At 34.7% G+C, this 20,479-nt stretch overlaps 1 protein-coding gene across 8 annotated transcripts in view; it reads right to left on the bottom strand.

Annotated features, from left to right (window-relative positions):
* The window catches only part of LOC138178705 (titin), an 81,892-nt gene that overhangs the window by 25,956 nt on the left and 35,457 nt on the right, over positions 1 to 20,479 (bottom strand). For 7 of the 8 annotated variants that reach the window (XR_011172895.1, XM_069111234.1, XM_069111423.1 and 4 more), the window contains 21 exons: positions 17,939 to 18,061; positions 17,118 to 17,296; positions 16,440 to 16,687; positions 15,678 to 15,934; positions 14,862 to 15,053; positions 14,360 to 14,542; positions 12,315 to 12,923; positions 11,320 to 11,496; positions 11,061 to 11,244; positions 10,836 to 10,963; positions 9,974 to 10,423; positions 9,223 to 9,589; positions 8,335 to 8,780; positions 7,310 to 7,700; positions 6,619 to 6,921; positions 6,369 to 6,535; positions 5,251 to 5,541; positions 4,178 to 4,358; positions 3,500 to 3,714; positions 2,878 to 3,162; positions 570 to 744 (listed from right to left, as the gene is read on the bottom strand). Coding sequence is in view for 7 of the 8 variants with exons in the window: in XM_069111234.1 (XP_068967335.1) it covers positions 570 to 744; positions 2,878 to 3,162; positions 3,500 to 3,714; positions 4,178 to 4,358; positions 5,251 to 5,541; positions 6,369 to 6,535; positions 6,619 to 6,921; positions 7,310 to 7,700; positions 8,335 to 8,780; positions 9,223 to 9,589; positions 9,974 to 10,423; positions 10,836 to 10,963; positions 11,061 to 11,244; positions 11,320 to 11,496; positions 12,315 to 12,923; positions 14,360 to 14,542; positions 14,862 to 15,053; positions 15,678 to 15,934; positions 16,440 to 16,687; positions 17,118 to 17,296; positions 17,939 to 18,061 (5,551 nt within the window). In the remaining variant the exon portion in view is untranslated. The remainder of the gene's footprint in view (positions 1 to 569; positions 745 to 2,877; positions 3,163 to 3,499; positions 3,715 to 4,177; positions 4,359 to 5,250; positions 5,542 to 6,368; positions 6,536 to 6,618; positions 6,922 to 7,309; positions 7,701 to 8,334; positions 8,781 to 9,222; positions 9,590 to 9,973; positions 10,424 to 10,835; positions 10,964 to 11,060; positions 11,245 to 11,319; positions 11,497 to 12,314; positions 12,924 to 14,359; positions 14,543 to 14,861; positions 15,054 to 15,677; positions 15,935 to 16,439; positions 16,688 to 17,117; positions 17,297 to 17,938; positions 18,062 to 20,479) is intronic. The other variant, XM_069110992.1, reaches the window with a different exon arrangement.

Below are 20,479 nucleotides of genomic sequence, written 5' to 3'. Positions count from 1 at the left end.
TTATTTTCCAAGACTAAATACGTTAAGAGCAACGATGTAGTAGTTTGTATCCAATGATGAACGAGTTCATTGATGTTCACGTGTAAGAAAGTCAGAAACGGTAAGATAAATACGAGTATTTGTCTCGTTGTTACTGTAACGAGTACAGGAAATCGTGTGATAAAAGTTTAAGGGAAAGTGCAAGATTATAATTTAGGAAGATAGCGTAGAAAATATTTAGCGCAAATAGCAGAATGAAAGAAATTCGACACGGTGAAATGGTTGAAGATTGTAAAATATAGCAAGTTGCCAAGATCGATAATTATTTGATGGATAAAAAATGAAAAATTATTCCATTAAAAATTTACTACGTTATGCTGGAAAACATTATGTCGATTTAAAAAATGAAGAAATTAAGCGAGGAATAAAGTGTGCGAGTTATAAGTATGCGTTCAGCAAACGTTGTCTTATAACCAGTAGTATGATATAATAGTAGTTACGAATAATAAAATGATACACATTCTTTTCTTCTGTTCCTGACAAGGGATACGTTTGTTTAAGAATTGTCAAGGTCAGATTTAATTGCTTACCAATATCTAGACGAGCACTGCAAATCGCCTTGCCAGCAGCGTTCTCCGCCACGCAGGAAATCGTACCAACATGCGTGCTTCCGGTCTCTGGAATCGTCAACACCTGTCGATCACCGCTGACCGACACCAAGAAGTCCTTGCCATGAACAGGACGATCGTTAAATAGCCATTGAATCTGAAAGTCACCATATCAACTCACTTAATTATATTATATTTTATTTCTCGAAATCCATCGATTTGTTGCTTAAAAGTCTCATCCCTTGGAGAAGTTGGATTTATATAATTAAAAGAATAATTGTATATTCGTAACCATAACACGTTTGACGTACGAAAAATATCGATCTAATTGTATCGATCACAATAAAACCACCAATTCCATGCAAAAGATTAACGTAAATAAGAGTCCCAACCTTGAGCCAAGTTTAAAAAGCTCATAGAAGAAAAAGAACTTTCTCATCGTCCGACAGTAAACGAAGCATCGTTGCAAAGCTACAAACGAGACCGCGTACTCGAGATCGATTGCATCACAAAATTCCGAAATATAAACTACTTTTGCCCGTGGATGTTCAATCCACGAACGACACAGAAAATTCCACGAAATGTTCGGCGTATTCGAACGAACGAACCAGTTTCTACAGTTTAGAATGCCGATTACGTACAATATCTCTATTAATTCTATTAATTATACAATCTGTAAGTACACGCGTATAAGATCAATACTAAAATGCTACGTATTACTAGCACGCAAAATTCTTTCGATCATTCTGCATACTGAAATAAAGGCAGCTGCGTAATTGGTATTCTCGTCGATTATACATAGAGCGTTGATCGTAAATCAATAGTTTCACAATATTCAAATCGGAAATAATCCGATGGAAAGTTCACGAACGAAACGATATCGATACCTGATCCGCGAGTGTCACTAAAAATTTCGCGGAGAACCTCGCGGCGCGGCTGCACCCGCGAATTTCCACATCAGGTACATTGTTCCCGTTTAAATATAACCCGGAGGCACGAAATTACTCTTGGTCGGCCACCTCCTGACAGGCTGGCCAACTCTGCGCCCCATCTTTTACGCGTCCCTCGACACCTTCGATAAACGGATCCAAGATGCGGCGCCGTGATTCGACACTCGTCTGTTCGCCTGATCTCCTCCCATCGATCAGTAGTCGTGAACATTTCGTAACATTTAGCGCGTTGATGCGAGTTCCACGTGGTTCGAAGGTTGTGACACATTTTTCTTTGTTGATATAGTAGTTGGGTGTCTGAGTCTAAGAGCTGCGCTTTCCATTACGTTTAAACAGTAGATTTTTATGTATTTTATGTACTTACAGAAAATTTTAAGCTGCAAAATATGAAACAGTATGGGGGCCACTTATTTTCTAACGAAACGATTCTTCATCAGGTTCTATATTTCGTCTTTGTGCTATCAAATTTTTGTAGTCGTAAAGGATATTGTTAAATGATATGATATTTGATATAGTTGGACCTATTTAAGCGATGTGCAGTTGCTATAATAAATACAATGGTGGGAATACGTTTTGTAGCCACTGTATAAGATATGTAATGATATTTGATGGGTGAAAGAAATCTCTGTCTAGGTCCTAGTATAGTAATTTTGTTCGTAGAAATATAAATTTGCACAGAAATTACGATTATTATGATTTTAATTGACGAGAGTCCGATATTTATTTAACGATATTCAAAATTGTTTTGTGATTTTCTTGTGACAGATGGCTTTTTCTACGGTTGGAAGTTAGCGACGTTAATCGTATAAGATATTTGCAAATTATGGTCAAGCGGGTCTTCGATGATACTGAAAGCGATATTATAGTAACGATATACATTCAATGATACTGATAGCGAACTGTTTCACCTAACACAGGATCTAATTTTTAAATATCAGTGTATCTTCTATTTCGCTGTTATATTTCCTAGGGTTTTGTAGTTGAAAAAGTCTACAATTTTGGTAAGAAGTATTTGAATTAAATGTACGAGGAGACATAGTGGAATTCAAAAATGGATAATAACTTTTATAATACTTTGTAGCAATTGAGAAAGTGGTTCGATCATAAATCCTTCTGCATTATAAGATACGAAGAATTGACAATTATTATTAGATTGAAATTAGAATTATTAATCCAAATACGATATACATAAATAATCATTAATTATTTGAAGATTGTATAATAAGGCAAATAATATTCTTTTTCCAAACAATCAAGAATTATTTATATATATATGGTACTCGGCTTAATAATTATAATTTGCATATTTCAAAATTCAAAACAAAAGGTATGTAACTTACTTTCGGAGCTGGTTTCCCAACTACAATACATTCGAATTTCGTAGAAACGCCCTCTGACACTCTTCTGTCTTCAAACTTTTCCTTAAACGTAGGAGCGATCAATTTCTCTTCCATTTGCACGAATTCTTCCTTTCTCCTAAAGTCACCCAACGATCTCACAACCAAACGTGCGAAAGCTTTCGCCTCTCCGTGCGCGTTAAAAGCTTTGACTACGTAATTCCCTTTATCCTCGGGGATCGTCGAAGAAATCTTCAGAATACTCGTTCCATCTTGCCTCCGTTGGATCTGAATCATCAAAACACAGTAGGATATAAAGTTGGGGATTATTTAAATATTTTGTACAGGCAGCAGTAGTTAATTTAACGTGGAAGGGCAAACATTAGCGAGAAATACGAGGAAGAAAAATAAATTTGACAGTAGAAAATAACGTTCTTCAAAGAACACGATCATCGAGCCTTTTTTTAAATTTTGTTTATTTGTATTCGCGTATCGCGTACATTACGTGACATTGCGTTTGGCAAATAACTTTTTAAAAACAATTTAACTTTCGAAAGCTGCGCGTCTGATTGTTCTTGGTTCTGAAGCAACCACGTGCGTGAATTTTATTTTAGCAAACACTCACCAGGATACGTTCGTTCTCGGTGATCTCGCCACTGTCAGAGAACCATCTGAGTTCTGGTTTCGGTTCTCCAACTACCGCACACTCAAAAGTGGCGGTCTCGCCTTCTGCCACCAGAGAATCTGTCGGAAGTTTCACGAATTTCGGAGGTGAACCCGCGACCAATGTTTCTTCCACTTCTGTCCGTGTCTTGTCCAATTTTTTCGAAACGGTCACCGCTGCATGAAAGATATTTGTTATTTTTACACGTTAATTATTGTTATTAAGATTTGTTATTTTACGCGTTAGCAAAGAGAACGGGTGATTTACAAAAGCTGGAGATTATTTCGGTGATTAAGTTTTACATATTTGCCCAAGGATTACGTAATCTATAAATGAAATTTGAATTTTGTTTAAGAAGACACGGAATTAATTAAAACATCTATAAATAAGCATCTTTGAATGCTTCTTTGAAAATAATCAAATTCTAATTATGGCACAGCTGTTGTAAATACAATCAGAAATGATAAAAAGTTTAGATTCTATAATAAGATAGACAAAGAGTTACGATAAAAGATCTACTACAAAAATTTACAGCAAATTTCTTGGCGTTAAAAATAATAGCAAAAAATGTGGATTATTAAAATATAAAAATTACGAATTTCGTGGTATGCAAGTATTGGATAAAACGTTTCTACGTACGTGTCACTGTTAATGTGCACTGACTAGACGCTTCACCGCCAGAATTAATGGCGACTACTTTGTACACACCGGCGTCATCCAAAAAAGCTTCGTGAATGACCAAGGAACATTTGTCACCCTGGAACAACAGCTGGAAATCGGCTGACTCCTTTACAGGTTGATCATCGTGATACCAAATCACCTGTGCCAACAAATTTACAGATTTTCTGTTATAAAAGAAGTTACAGAATTAAACGTTGAAGCTTAGCTAAAATATTCCACTGTATTCGTTTCATCCATCGAGCATAAGATAGCTCCACTATCGTTTATTCTGACTTTCACAAAACTTTTTCTTTTATAATTACACGCTACGTACTTTTGAATTATTTTATAATTAAAAACAGAAGTCTGCCTGCCTTAAAAGAATTAATCGTTAAGAAAGACTTTTCGAGTCAGCCATTATGAATTTACTCAAATAACAAATAATAAAAATTCATAGAAAGAAACGGTCCATATAGTATTTTAAAGTATATGCTATTTCTAATCTGTTAACTGGGTCTCCTCTCAAGTGAAAATTTTTATCCTCACAAAACTAAAAGTTAACGAAGCCGAATCAATTTCTGTAGCAAATTAATTTTGGTTCTTGCAAATGTAAATATAATACTTTCAATATACATTAGAAAAAAATAAAAATGAAACGACATGTAAAAAATGGGTTCCTAAATAACGAAATTATTATGTCTAAGAAAATCTTCTCTGTTTAATTTATAAATCTTCCAAACGATCTAATCTACGATTTCTTCTCAATTTCGTAGAGAGAATACCATGGACTGCCACAGTTGTGATTCTTCGGCCTTCGATCGAATTATTACGTCGCATCTTGTTCCGAATATTCCCGTTCGCTTGTTTTTCACGTCTGCCCGGAACGAAACTCAACGTACTAATAATACAATTTGTAAGCCGAAGAATCGCGAATATTGTTACATCATCATACATCAGAAACAACTTGGAATATACCAATTATCGAGACTACCCTAAATCAACATCGACAAAACTCGTGTTACCTCTCGAGTATTTCTCTGATCTCACAAAACACTCACTTCCGGTTCAGGTTGGCCAACGATCACGCAGTCCAGTCGAACAGACAAACCCTCCTGAACTTTCAGATCCTTCAATGGCATCTGAATCTTGGGGACCACGGGCTCCATGTCGCTGCAAGCGAATTCAGAATCGCTGGTTTCGTGAGGAAGTCGTCCTTTCACCGAAACGTTGCAAGACACCGTGGCCTCACCGGCGTTGTTCTTAGCGACGACCGTGTAACATCCGGCATCCTTTGCAAACGCCTCCGAGATGATCAGGCTGGTTCGCCCGGCGTCCGTTTGTATCTGAAACGGCGAATCCCGACACCCTGAACATTCAATTTCAATTCTTCGTTTTCACCGGCCGCTACATTGCTTTATTTCGAATTCGGCGCGTGCACATGCGGCTAAAAATATCGCGACACGGTCGCCTCGCCTCGAATGGGAGACCGTGGAAGAGAGAGAAGACGAGGAAACAATGTTTTGCTTAAAAATTATGTTGTTGCATCCAATAGCATTGCGTTGCTTCTTATGGGAAAACCCATCGTATTTCGATACGTTTAATTTTGGTAGGTTCGGACGAGTGAAAATTAATTGTACTTTCGATGGAACAACTATAGAGAAAGATACATTGCTTGGGTGCATTTCCATTTGTGTATTAATTATTCTGCTAATTTTGTTGTTAATTGTTTTATTGTTGCTAATTGTTTTTGTTTCACAGAAGATATCTTACGTTTTACAAAAAATTGTCTTTGAAAGAAGGAGAAAGAAATATAATTTTAATTTCTTAGAAACAATTATTTGCTTCAATGGTATACGGTATTCCAAACTTTTGAACAGTAATGTACACTGCAAATGTAGAGGGAAAGCCTTTAACTATCTTTACAATTTTATGCTACTTTTGAAAAACGTATCTTATCAAAAACTTGTTAAAAGACGTTTTGGTACCTTTTGGATTTTTTAGAAACTTGAATTTTTTTCGATAAAAAGATTATGTGTCCTATACGATATTTTATTTTCTAGCTTTTCATATCCTTTTTCAACTTTCTTCTTGTATATATTTACCGTGTTTAGAATAATTTTCACCTTAAGTATAAAACACCAGCGCCTTTTAAATAATTATAAAAATTTACCTTCAAGTTCATGGTTTCTTCCACCGGTCTTCCATCGTGGTACCAAGTCAAAGTAGGCGTTGGATTTCCTTTTGCTTCACATTCGAGCTTCACCCTTTGACCTGCTCTTCCCATGGCATTCGATAACGGAGCAACAAAATATGGTTTTTCCGACGTAAACTCCACAGCTAAAAATGCACAACGCATAAAATCTTTCGATTCGAACTACATATTTCATTTTGACAAATTAAGAAATTATTAAGTTTCTTACGTTGTATATCGAGAAAAGCGGAAGTGGAGGCTTGACCCAGTCGATTTGCGGCTTTGCAAGTATAAGTAGCCTTATCTTCTAAGAAGACTTCTTCGAATTTTAAAACAGCCTCACCGTTATTGTAAGTGATGATGTAATCGGGAGAATTATCGATGTTCACGTCGTTCTTGAACCATTGTACAGTTGGCAGAGGATTACCTTCGACGATGCACTCCATCCGATGAGAAGATCCTTCCACCGCCATCGATGCCACTAATTCTTTCACGAAAACCGGTGGACTCGGTTGTTCTTCCGGTGCTGTTTCTAAAAAATCATATTCGTAAAAGCTTTACTAAATTTCCATATTGTAAAATATTCAATTAGCCAATCGTATAAAATATTAAAGTCTAGAAATTAAAAGATGAACTATATTAAAATTAAATTAACCCCTTGAAGGTTCATGCCAAATTTTCAATTCTATTTCTATATCTTTGTAATTGATAAATAATAACGTTAATATTATAGAAAGGGCGATTTTAATTGGAATTAAATTAAATTTGGAATATTACTATAAATAAGTAATTTACAATATTATATATTCGGAAATTGTTATATAAATATTAGAAATAATAATAGTCCAATTATTCGCTTTTCTCTCGTTTCCCATGTTTATTAATTTATTAAAATTCTTTTAAATATATTACAAAATTACCTTTAACTGTCAACGTGGCAGACGTTTCCGCTGACCCGGCGATATTAAAAGCTCTGCAAGTGTATTTTGCAGAATCTTCGGCGAAAGTTTCTTCGATCGTCAAAGTACAAATGCCTTGAACATACGTTGTCAGATAATCAGGGTTATTCAAAATCGAGATTCCATCCTTGTACCAAACCACTTCCGGTGTTGGTTGACCAACGAGGTTGCACTGGAAAGTGAATTTTTCTCCTTCTTGTACAGTGGCATCGTGTAGGGGAACGGTAAATTCTGGAGCCAATGGAGGAACGTTTTCTTTGAGCAGTCTTTCTACTGATTTCTCGCGTATTTCTTCGGTGACGATGTTCTTCTGTGGACTTGGTTCGCGTTGAGACGTTTTCTCAATTTCCGTCTAAAATTCAAAAGAAAACAGCATATACGTATATGTATATAATACATATATAAAGTATTAAAAGTGTGAGTGATAATTATATTAAAAGAATGAATATAATATATATATGATAACTTTTTAAATTAATTATATATAAATATATTTCATACCAAGTTGTTATCTTTTAATATTCAGGTTTCTATCAGATATTATAATCGATTTTAATATACAATATTCAATTGTAAATGTATTTCTTTAATATTTCAAAAAATATTTCATACGTATTCCTTACATTATTCTAGTTTCATTATAATTGAATAATTATAATAGAACTAGAAAAATATTTTTAGTAATTCACATGGAATAACATCAGCAAGAATAGAAAATAAAGATACTCTTAGCTCATTGTTATCGTAGTTGTTTCATCTTCAACCGAAATGGAAATGCGATTCATCTGTATTACGTGACTCATGCATCTTGTATATCACGTAAGAAATCGAGAATGCATCCTATTTTCCTTCTAGTTTTCTTAGAAAAACATTCACTTATGCATTTTAAAGGTCGTATCGATAATTAAAATTATACCATTAACGAATAGAAAATAAGAAAGATGCAAAATATAGAAAAAGACGTAGAACGAGAATATATGTTATACCTTTTGCAAAATATGTATTTCTTTAGTGATAGTTGCGGAAGTGACCATTTCTTTGACGAAACTTTTGTCCGTGCTATCGATCTTCTCGGTTTGCGCTGACACCGAAAACGACGGAGGAGCAGAAACTTTTTCAAACGTCTTTTCCTCTTTCAGTTTCTTTGCTTCTATCGTTGCTTTCTCCAATGTCTCGGCTGCTAATTTTTCTGCGATTCTCCTCGCGTTCTCCGCTTCTTCTCTGGCTGCTTCTGCGGCAGCCATCTCCACTTTCGCGGCTTCTAACCTTCTGTCTGCTTCCTGCTTCTCGATCCTTAATTTCTCCTGCAGGTCTTCCGCGTTTTTCAAATTTTGAGCCAACGTTCGGAATTCGGACGAGACGACGGCGAAGGAGTCTAACATTTGGCGATTTTCCACGATCACTTCGTTGAATTGTGGTAATCTGTCTGTACCTACGTAACAGCACAAAGGATAGCAATTTTACTATTTTGCTATAACGTTACATGAACAAAATAAAACATTGAAACGAAAAGAAACTTTGTCCCATTATGTAATATATCGTGTTAGATTTAAACACATACGAATTTCAAAATCATGTCAGAATTATTTGCAATAACAAAATATTTTATACAGATCCATATAAATTTCTATTTTTCTACGTCTGTTTGGTGGTAGTTACGTGTATTTAGCTATTTATATTTTCTATTAAATATTTTGTATTTTACATAGAAATTAAAACAAGAAACTTTCGAAGAACTTGCTTTTGTATATTGAACACAGTTTTTCTTACAAATAATTCCTATTTAATAATTTGTGTTATTTATCGTTTATATACATTCAAATACGTATCTTAAATTTTATATATTACATTTCAAATTTATTTTGTTCACTTACCAAACACGATTGTCGATAGTTCCTTCAGCTTTTCGATTCTCCTTTCTTGAATTTCTTCGCCTGGCTTCAAGTAACGATCTATTTCTTGAAGCAAATCCATCGCGTCTTTCGGAGTCTTCACCGCGGTTGCTTTCCTCGCTATCACAACCAACAATTTGCTACCCTCTCTATTCCATTCTTTGGCTTCCTCCAAGAGCGTGAAATACTCTATGCTCAAATTCATTCGTTTCTTTGTTTCTTCGATTTTCCTCTTCAAGTTTCTCCATCTCTCACGCAAGAAAGAAATATCGTTGACGATTTGAGGCGTTAAAATATTAATCGATTCTTCGGTCGTCTTCACGAACGTCTCGATTCTTTCTTCCAAAATCTACGAACCAGAAACACGATACACCATTTCAGCATTTTAATAACGAGAGAAGTATATTTAAAACGTAAGTAATTTCTCCCAAACTATTGTTTCTGTCTTTTTAATATTTCTCAATGTTACTTTTAAATATTATTTTTCTTTGAAAAATTTCCTGTTATTTATAATAATTCCAGTTTATAACAAGTACCATATTATTTACCATACTCTATTTATCGTAAGATTTTCTAGATCAATGTTAAACAATATTCTGAATTATCGTTTACTTACTTAAATATTTCCTATGTCAAGCATTCGATAAAATTTGTAACGCTGTTAGTTTTTACTTTAATAGGTTGAATCGTGAAATAAAATTATAAATTTATTTTAAAAATTTCTTATTCTTACCGTGACAGTCTTTTCGAATTGTACGAACGAGCTAGCAGTAGCTTTAGCTGTCTGAAGGTTCTCACCAATCTTCGCGTCAACCTTCTTCAAATGTTCATTCAAATCCTGTAATTCTGTCTCAATTCTCTCCAAATCCTCGGAAAAAGTACACGTTCGTCGATATTCTTCGATCTTAGTAATCGTCTGAGACCAAAACAGTTCAAGGTTCGTCGACAACGAATCTATAGCACGCTTCAATTTCTCAATGTCCTGAACACCAGCCTCGGGCGGTTCCTGTTGCTTAATTCTAGCGATTACGTCTTGAGCCTTCGATCTAATCTGATTTTGTCTGTCAGAAATTGTCCATTTCATCGCGTCGAGCTCGTTGAACAGTGTTTCCACTTCGGACAATTTTTTCAAGGACGCTATACGTTGTGCATGAGCCCTTAACTGTTCGATCTTATGCTCAACCTTGAACAGCATTAGAAAATTAATCGTGAAATTAAAATTTCGAGAAGAACACTGGATATATGCAAGTCGAGCCACGTAATTCTGCGGTCTTCTACAGAATAACAATTAACTGTTCGTTATTTTGCTTTTTTATCAAGATAGGATGCCATTTTGAGTTTTGAAAATGTAACGTGCAATGCTCGTTATATTTATGTTAAACTACTATATTTTATATTGTGATAGAGCTTTATAAATATTTAATAATATTTATGAATATTTATTAATATTTGTGAATATATAAAAATTCGACGGAATGTTGACTTCTGCGTAAAATATTGGGTTGGCAATTAAGTGACTGTGGATTTTGTCAATACAACGTAATGACAAAATCCGCAATCACTTAGTTGCCAACCCAATATTATCGATATTTTACCTCTTCGATATTCTGGAAGATGGAAATCAATGACTCCAGAAGAGTTTCGTAATCTCTGGCAGTCGCATGAAGATTCTCGTGCATCTGACGAAGTCTCTTCAGGATCTCGTCGTCGATCTCTACTTCGCCTGATTCAGAATATTTATTACATATTTATCTTTCATTGTCTTCTAAATTATTATTTTTCTATATATCTTAGAAAAGTGATTATTAGCTTAAAATTACCTTTCTGAGCTAGAGTATTGATTCCATTGATTCTAGTATCCAATTCGTTGACAGCTTTATTCAACTCGGGAAGAATACGATGTTTGGATCCGCTTAAGTCTTGAAGAATGCTTGCTGTTTTAGGAGATTGAGACGTTATCACTGGATATAATTGTTCGCTGAATTTGGAAACCCATTCCATCGTCTACAAGTATAAACATAGTAGAAATATAGAAATTTCGTGGTAAAAGAAATCTGAATGGGATGGTTAGCTACTTACTCTCGTGCTCTCTTCGATTCTTCGTTGATGCTCGATTCGCTTCTTCCTCAAAATCTCGATCGTCGTCCTCCACTTCTCCCACGATTCTGTTATAGTCAACTGTCTGTTAGCAAACCTCTCTAAGAGGGTCTGGACGCATATGCAGGCTCTCGGTACATCTAGATAAGGATCATCGATCTGGAACATACATATTGCTTTTTACAAATGTTCTGAATCGTCAAAACAGAAGAAAAAAAGAAAATTTTAGAATATTAGAATTCGGTAGAAAACTACCGGTAGGGGCCTCTCTTTTGGAATTTTTGGCAAGACCCCCAATACTTTTATTATAGCTGTACTTAAATAATAAAACTCAGAAGTGGTTGTTTATGATTTAATTCGATTATGTGTGCCCGAGATTTATGACAGTAGGCTTGGGCTCGAAGTGACACAACTGATCGCTAAACCTAACAGATGTATGGAGTAGTTGTATAGCTCCCCTTAAAAATATATTTGACCCGAGGGGTACAGATAGGTACAGAGTAGAGTATGTATTATAAGTGCAGTTCCACTTGGACCGAGAGAGTCAGTTGAGTTCTACTTGTACTGTGGACAAGTAAGTTGAGTTACACTTGAACTGTGGACCATTAAGTTCAGTTCGACTTAGACTTTGGAAGAAAGCGCATTTGCTATCCCGTTGACCGTGGATTCGTTATTGAACCTAAGATCATTTTCATTAGCATCTCGAGTATCTAATCGCCATTAATCATATTTGTACCAGTAAATATCATCCATATTGTATAACAACAATGGCTAATCCAATTGAATCTAATGCTAAAAGAAAAGTTCGCTTTTATCCATATATCTTGCAAAAAGTCGTTCAAATCTCTAAAAGTACACGGTTCTAAGTTCGTAAAATTTTAATGAAAAGTCACGAATTCACCATTTTGATTACTCTCGTGATTCTATTAAATATTAACAACCTATATAAATTCAATAATAGGAAATTAATGCCATACCTTGATAGCAGCGTCCAGAAACGCTTTGCCAGTGTTAGTCAGGTTGACGTAAAGCGGCTGAAGATCTTTCCAGCGTCTTCCAAGCTGTTCGATCTTCCTCTCGTCCAAAACATCCGTTTGTCTCTTCAATTCGCTTTCGATCGACTCAATTTCCCTCGTTAGTTCCTCAACCGCCATATGGAATTGCAAATAAAGCGATCCCAGATCGATTCTACTCGCTACCAGCTCTTTCGTCTTTGACCAAGAATTTCTTAACTCCTCCACTTTCGACTGTAATTCTAATTTCTGCGTTTCTTCCAATCGTTCTCGAATTGGTAAAATTTCGAACTCTAAATGCTCCACTTCGTCGGTCCTTCGTTCGAGATCGTTCAACAGCTGACGATGCAGCCGACAGAAATCCTCCGCCATTGGCACGTCGCTGCCCATGTCTTGGTGACCCTGGAGAAACGCTTCGGGTATGCTCATTAACCACTTTCTTAGTTCGTCGTGCTTGTCTAAGAACGTATTTATGATCCTCGATATCTCGAGGTTCTCCTTCTCGTGAGCTGTGCACCGTTCCATCAAACGGATCTTCCGATTTTCCAGTTCCTCCACCACTCGTTTCACACCCTGAGGAATTGGAAAAGAAGCTTGAAACTCGACTAATTAACAGGCCATGTAGTAGGTTGTCCGAAAAGTATCTTTCTTTCGCAAACGTGTTTCTTTACAACAGTGCACTTTCATACAAACGTGAAACCAAGCTTGTGAAATGTCGCGGCGTTTATTTCAACAGAATAAAATGGATTGGTACGTAATTCGACGAAATAATATGAAACAAAAAAGTTGTGCGTTTATTAATTCCTCAAAAAACGAAAGAAACTTTTCGGACAACCTAATAATTGTCTCGATATTATATTGAAATTAAAGTGAAATTAAAATTTATATCGATCTATGAATATTATTTTCATCGCAGAGTTACAAAATGTATAGGCGTTGAATGGAGTTTCACTCCCTGAGAAATTGAAACTCTGTAATTGGAAGAATATGTAATTATTTCGTTATTCGATTTAAATTCAGGTAAAATTGAAATTTAATTTCCCTGAAACTGGAAGCACTTTTGTTAATATCTTTTCGATCTCATAGTTGGAATAGGAAAAACTGCTCTCGAAGTTTTACTTCCCGAGGAAATCCGCTAATCGGAGAAACGCGTAATAATTTCGATATTATTTAAATGAAAGTAAAACCAAGTCGACGGTTCTCGAAAATTATATACAGGATGGTTGGTAACTGGTGGCACAAGCGGAAAGGGGGTGATTCTACGCGAAAAAAGAAGTCGAAAATATAGAATAAAAATTTTTCGTTGGAGGCTTTGTTTTCGAGAAAATCGACTTTGAATTTTCGCTCGGTACGCGTGCACTTATCACGTCTCGTTATAACGGATCCCACTATAGATCGTTATCTCGATGGAAAAATTAAAAAAAATTTTTATTCTATATTTTCGACTTCTTTTTTCGCGTAGAATCACCCCCTTTCCGCTTGTGCTACCAGTTACCAACCACCCTGTATATTTCTAATATGTTTATGGCCAGGAAAAAGAAGATACTCTTAGTATCTCGCTCCTTAAACTACTGAAACTTAGTAATTAGGTAAATATGTAACAATTTCAAAGGTATTTAAATTGAAGAAAAATTAAAATTTATATTCTCGAAAATTATAATTACTTTTATATTAACATACTTCTATTTCAAATTCGCGGAAGATATATATTCTAGAAGTTACAGCAAAGATTTTAAATAAAACTTCTGAAAATTCTAAAAATTTCACATAATAATATCTTGACTGTAATTTTCACGGAGAAACTTGTTGTTTGTTAGTTAAATTTGCAAAAATTGTAAATACTCCAATAAATTGTAAGTACATCTGATTTCAACTCCATAGAGAATGGAGTTCTCGATGATACGAAGGTGAATACTAGAAATCATTCATTGAATCGAACGATTTCATTGACTATGCATGCCAACCGGTCTACCACAATTAAGTTGTCGCGATTAATCTTTGAATCTAACCTCAGCTCCTGGCGCTCCTCTTCCTGTGACATCTAGAAGGGCGTATCCTTCCGCCAAAGGTTTCGCGGTGACGTCTTCGATGGTGGCGACGGTCTGAGCATGGAAACGAGCTAATTTCGTCGAATATGGGGGATGCTCCGTCGTCACCAGCTGAATTTCCAACTGATCTAACTTTGTAATTGCCTTCGAAATAAGAATCACAAATTTCGACATCCTCGTTTTCCACACTGACATTTTTATAATAGAACAAATTAAAAATTCGAAGCTCGTAATTTACATTTCTTTTAATCTTTAAATTCCATCTTTTTATAATATATAATATTCGATGTATTTATTATTGTAAGAATATTTTATTTATCAATTATACAACATCAGCAAAATTGTTTTTAATTTATTGTATTAGATTATTTTTTACGAGAAAACAATAAATTTTATTTTATTGCCAATGAATTGGATATAATGGGAATATCAAATAGGGCAAATTTAAAAGGTCAATGCTCACCGATCTCGCCGAATCGAAGAAGGCCACCGCTCTATTCAACAACGCCTCGTACTGATCCAAATCGTTGACATAATCAGCCGCGGCGCCAAGGATCGCGTAAGCTTGTTCTGTCGCCTGTTCACCGGCAAAGTGTCCCGATGACACTAATCGTTCGGTTGACTTCGTTATTTTGATCGATCTGTCTTGAAATTCCTGTGTAAAATATGTCAACCAATTTTTTAATAAAAGTACTTAAACCTAAGTATCCTGTAATAGCACTTTGAGAATTGTCGTTTTATTACTACATCCGCTCATTTCTATTCCAAATGTGCCGAATATCTATCGAACTAGGATAAATATTAAAAAGTATGCTGTAAAATGTTAATTTAAAATGTTAACGTTAAAATTTAAAATGTAACAAATGTTAAAAAGTATGCTGTAAAATGGTAATTTAACATGTTAATGTTAAATTTAAAATGTAACAAATATTAAAAAGTATGCTGTAAAATGTTAATTTAAAATTTCATTTGCAATATCACAGACATTGTTTCTACATATGAAATAGTATAATATAAAATAATAAGTTCAATACTCAGTATGTATTGAAACAGTGTATAATAGAGATAAATATAATAGTAGTGGGAATGGTAACAAAAATACTATGAAAAGTTTATTTATTTACAATGTCACAAAAAAAAATTATAGTTCTAGTTCAAGAATTTTAGGGTAATATATCCAATAAATATAATAATTAAGGATAAACATAACAAAGAAGATAAGAAGATTAGATCAGATAGTTAGAACAGTTAGACTTAAGATATAACAATTATGTGGTACCTTAGCCTCAGCTTGTAATTTTTTCAGTTCGAACAGGAGCAATTCCGCGCTCGATGCGGAATCTCCCAGCTGATCGCAGCTGCTCGACAAAGCAGCGATTCTGTCGTTTAAGATCTCTTCGAGATCACGTAGATCGGTCGCTAACAGAGCTAAAGCCAGGCATTGCTCCAATTGTGTCTTTCTGCTACGAAACGACGCTTCGATCAGCCGTCTCCTGTCATGAAGCTCTTCCAACCATTTCTCGACTTTCAGCACCGCTGTAAAAGAATAAACAAAACGATTTCCTCTTACTACGTATACCTACCTGTAGCATATACCAAAGACACATTTCCAGGATATTTCCAAAATATTTCAAAAATATTTTTACGTTATAACTGCGATCTTTATACCAGAATTCCAATTATTAACAAAAGGGATATCTCTAAAATTAAAAATTTGAAAAATACTTCAATTCAATGAAAGATGAGCATTTTCAAAAGATATAGAGATCTCGGATGGTGTTTCTATATTTTGTTTTCCTTTTGAAACAAAGATATAGATTATCGTAATATTAACGAGCCTTATCTAAAAAAGGAAGTTCGATGGTGGTAAGATAATTGATTGGATGCTTCAAGGATACGGACACGCATACCAAAACGGAGCGAAAGGAACACACCACTGTTATGTCATCGATTAAAAGCGAAAGGGAGTGCGCGAAGAAAACTGTGACATTGAATATAATTAACCGTTTTTCCAAAGAAAACATTAACTATAATCGCTCACCGTGATCAGCTTCCAGCTTAATTCTATCCGGTCTGGAATCTAAGGAGCCTTCGTTCGCGATCTCCTTCAGCCGATCCAGTAGACTCTTCCCCTCTTGCAGCGCGCCCATTAACGCCTCGAGCATGTTCTTTCGAAGATCATGGATTTTCGACAAGAAATTCTTTACCGCCTCGATCTCGATCGGCAGCAACGTGTCGTTGCATGCCATCTCAAGAGCTTTCATACTTTCTCGACATTCCTCCGCTCGACTATAGATCGTTAAAAATATTTGTCATTCTATTAGATTTCATTGCATTCGTATAACAAGGGAAGATTTTATTTTATTTTCCAATAAAATCGAAAAATTTAGAAAAACATGTGTTGTCCATAATAATTGTCGTTCTATTAAATTTAATTACATTTATATAGGAAGGGCAGATTTTTAAACAAAATCGAAAGATTTATAGAAAGACTAGAATCAATTTAATTGCCAATATCACACCAAAAGTATTATACTGGCGATCTTTGATCCTTAAAAAGTTTTCTGATATTCTACTATTTTTTTATTTTTTTTTTTTTATTTAAAGTCCAGCTGATTATACAAAATTTCCTATATAAATATATGCAGATTAACTAGGACTTGCGCAAGACTGATTATTCGTGCATAAACAAGTTCTTGAAGTAGCTAATTTTACGAACCATTGAAACAACACGTTAGAATCGAGGATCTGTTTTCGACGTTCCAAAAGCTCGTTCACGTCGCGCCAAGCTTGGCCCAACGTTTCTGCCATCGCGGCGTACACTTCCGCTCTTGGCCTTTGGTTCGAGATCAATTGATCAGCCTGCCGGAGCAATTCCTCTACCGGGCTCTGTTTGCTCTTTTATCAAAAATTCGTTATATTTTATTCGTTATGATCTTTCTGAAATATCTGTTTAGTATTTAATAGAATCGAATCTATATACAATACACCACGGTACACTTCAGAAACGAGAAAACAATATACGTGAAAATCGTATAATTTTAATTTTCTCCAATACACAGTATTTAAATAAGAAATAAGAAATTAAAAAGATACCAGTAATATTTCAAAAGTGCAAAATGTGCAGCATCAAATAAAATATTAGGTTGTCCGAAAAGTGCCTTTCTTTTACAGACACGTCTTTTACAACGATGCATCTTTATACAAACATGAAACCTAATCTGTCAAACGTTGTGATCTTTAACTTGATAGAACAAAATGGATCATACGTAATTCGATAAAATAATATAAAACGAAAAATGTCGTGCATCCGTTATTTTTTTATAAAATGAAAGAAACTTTTCGGACGACCTAATATATACATCGAGCCTCTCTTCATAATTTTTTCTTCTTCGTTATTTTACTATGCTTTCGTAATTTTCTTATCTTCGTAATTATGGCAACAATTTTGCTGTCGATAATAAATAAATTATAAGGGAAATATCGATATACAAAGTGAAGAAAAAATGAATTTTTACTGATCAGATCTATTTTATCTACCTGTAATCGAAGCAAAACTTCGTCGTGTGCATTCGAAAGCTCGGTAGCTTCCTCCACCGTGGCACCGAGCTTCGTTAGTTCTGGTTGAACCTCCAGAACTTTTAATCTCAGCCATTCTCCGCTCTAGATGAAAGACAAACAGAAGAAACAGAAGTGTTATGTTTAATAGTCCATTTCAATAATAAGAGACACATACGTTATATACAGATAAATAATATATTAGCAATTCACTGTTGTAAAGTTCGTATAAGGTAATGATCATACCTCGAGACGCGTAGTACTAAACGAGTCGTCACTACCATTTCAGGAAATCTCACAAGAGATCACCTGAACACGGGCTAGTCGTCAGATGCACTCGGAAAATGGGAACAAGATTTCATTGAGCTGTAGAACGACCTCGTTGAAACTCTACGAGGATCGTGCTTTTTGTTTCCAATCGATCGTTTCAGGTTCATATAGTTTCTATTATATTTGATAATTTTAACGGTTGATGACAATTTGTATATCGTTAATATACTTATATCGTAAGATGATGATCAATCACACGAAAGAATTGAAATTTTTCGTCGTTATTAACCCCTTAACCTACGATTTACGTAAACCTAAACAAGCTATTATACAGGGTGGTTGGTAACTGATGGTACAAGTGGAAAGGGGGTGATTCTACGCGAAAAAAGAGACAACGATCTACAGTGAGATCCGTTATAGCGAGACGTGATAAAGTGTACGCGTACCGAGCGAAAATTCAAAGTCGATTTTCTCGAAAACAAAGCCTCAAACGAAAAATTTTTATTCTATATTTTCGACTTATTTTTTCGCGTAGAATCACCCCCTTTCCGCTTGTACCACCAGTTACCAATCACCCTGTGTTATATTTGGCCCGATCATCGTACTACGGGCTATGCCCGTAGTTGTAGGTTAAGGGGTTAATATTAAAATTTCAATGTAATGCCTTTTTTAGGGTTTTAAATATATTAAACGTAACTAGTGAAGGAATAAAAGAATAGTACTGTTATATATTATTGTTATATATATATATGTTGTTATTATTATTATTATTATATATGTGCGTGTGTACTGCATATATATATATGTTATATAGGATCGTATAGCCTGTATTATCTGTCTTTTGTATTCAAATGTGATGGCGATGAAAAAAATATGACACTGTATATTCGAACGAATTATACTTAGTTTTAGGTATAGTGTTTTTGCTTCGATTTCGCTTTCAACTCACAAAATTTCATTAATATAGAAATAAAACAAACATATACTTTCTCAAAAAATATATATATATAACAGAAAGCTAAAGTGAGAATGAAGATACAAATTCATTGCGTAATAGTAAACGTTCTGCGCTAAATTAACTTGCGAGAAAGTGCGAAGAGAATCGTAAAACAATTCGCGTGACGTATATCAACAGACCAGACAATCTTCCTTTTGTTCTCTGAATCTATTTCAAGTCGTTTTCAAGACGAAACGTAAACGAGCATTGAGAAACCATTTCGGGCACGTTTGTTTATACAATAATCTGAAATACCATCGACCCAATTTTTTCGCTGCCAGAACAAGCCAGCATGCACGGTAAAATCGATCTTCTCTGCTGAATCTCCAAGGATCGTAAATTTGCGCGTGAGATTGTGAAAATAGCCAACAATGTTTGTATGCACGTAAACGCAACGATGGATTAACGAACGAACAGATAATGAAAAGACGATAACGAAAAGCTTATCCAAATTTCTATGAAATTTTACCTATTTTACATACCAAAAAAATCACAGTAAAAAGTAAACGAGAACTTTAAAACGAAATTATTTAAATTTCCAAAAACGCATCGTTGTAAATGTAACAAATTTTTATGTAAAATTGTAAATTGATCGTCTTGATTACTCCGATATGTAATTCTAAATAGCGTTAACTCTACGAAAATCGATATAAACACCGATTCACTATCGAACGTTTTAAAGCTATTTATATCTATCATCTTCCTTGTGCCAACATTATGAATGTGAAAATTCTCATTTTTGTATAAAGAAGTGCACTGAATGTTTATCTTTCCCTTTTGTTCTCTTTTGAACTATTGAATTAGAATGTAATATGCGTTGTAAATTGTAAAATAACATGGAATATAACAAATATAGGTAACACACCAACGTAGATTGTATTATAAACTTGATTTATCATTTCTAAAATTATCTGATTATTTTATATTCGAGTGTGAGTTGCTACTACACAATCCATAAAGTCACATGTATAATGTTGGTATAAGGGGGACGAGATATTTTTGAAAATATTCAGAGGGAAAAGTTAGGCGATAACTCTCGTCTCGCGAAAGAAATTATACGACTTCGTTATCTCAATGACTGAGGTTCTTCGTTCTAGCATATATCTGTCCATATGCAAATGGGTCTATTTATGGAAATAGAAGGTACGTCCTATTTTGTTCTGACAAGTAAAAATATGACATAAGAGCCCACCAGGTTCTTCTTCCTTTGTTTACGATATGAAACTCTAGAAATTTCGTAATTAGGATTTTTTAGC

Source organism: Bombus flavifrons, chromosome 1 (genome assembly GCF_040668555.2).
Source record: "Bombus flavifrons isolate JBK064 chromosome 1, iyBomFlav1_principal, whole genome shotgun sequence".
Taxonomy (NCBI): Eukaryota; Metazoa; Arthropoda; class Insecta; order Hymenoptera; family Apidae; genus Bombus; species Bombus flavifrons.
This window is presented reverse-complemented; position numbering and strand designations above follow the sequence as displayed.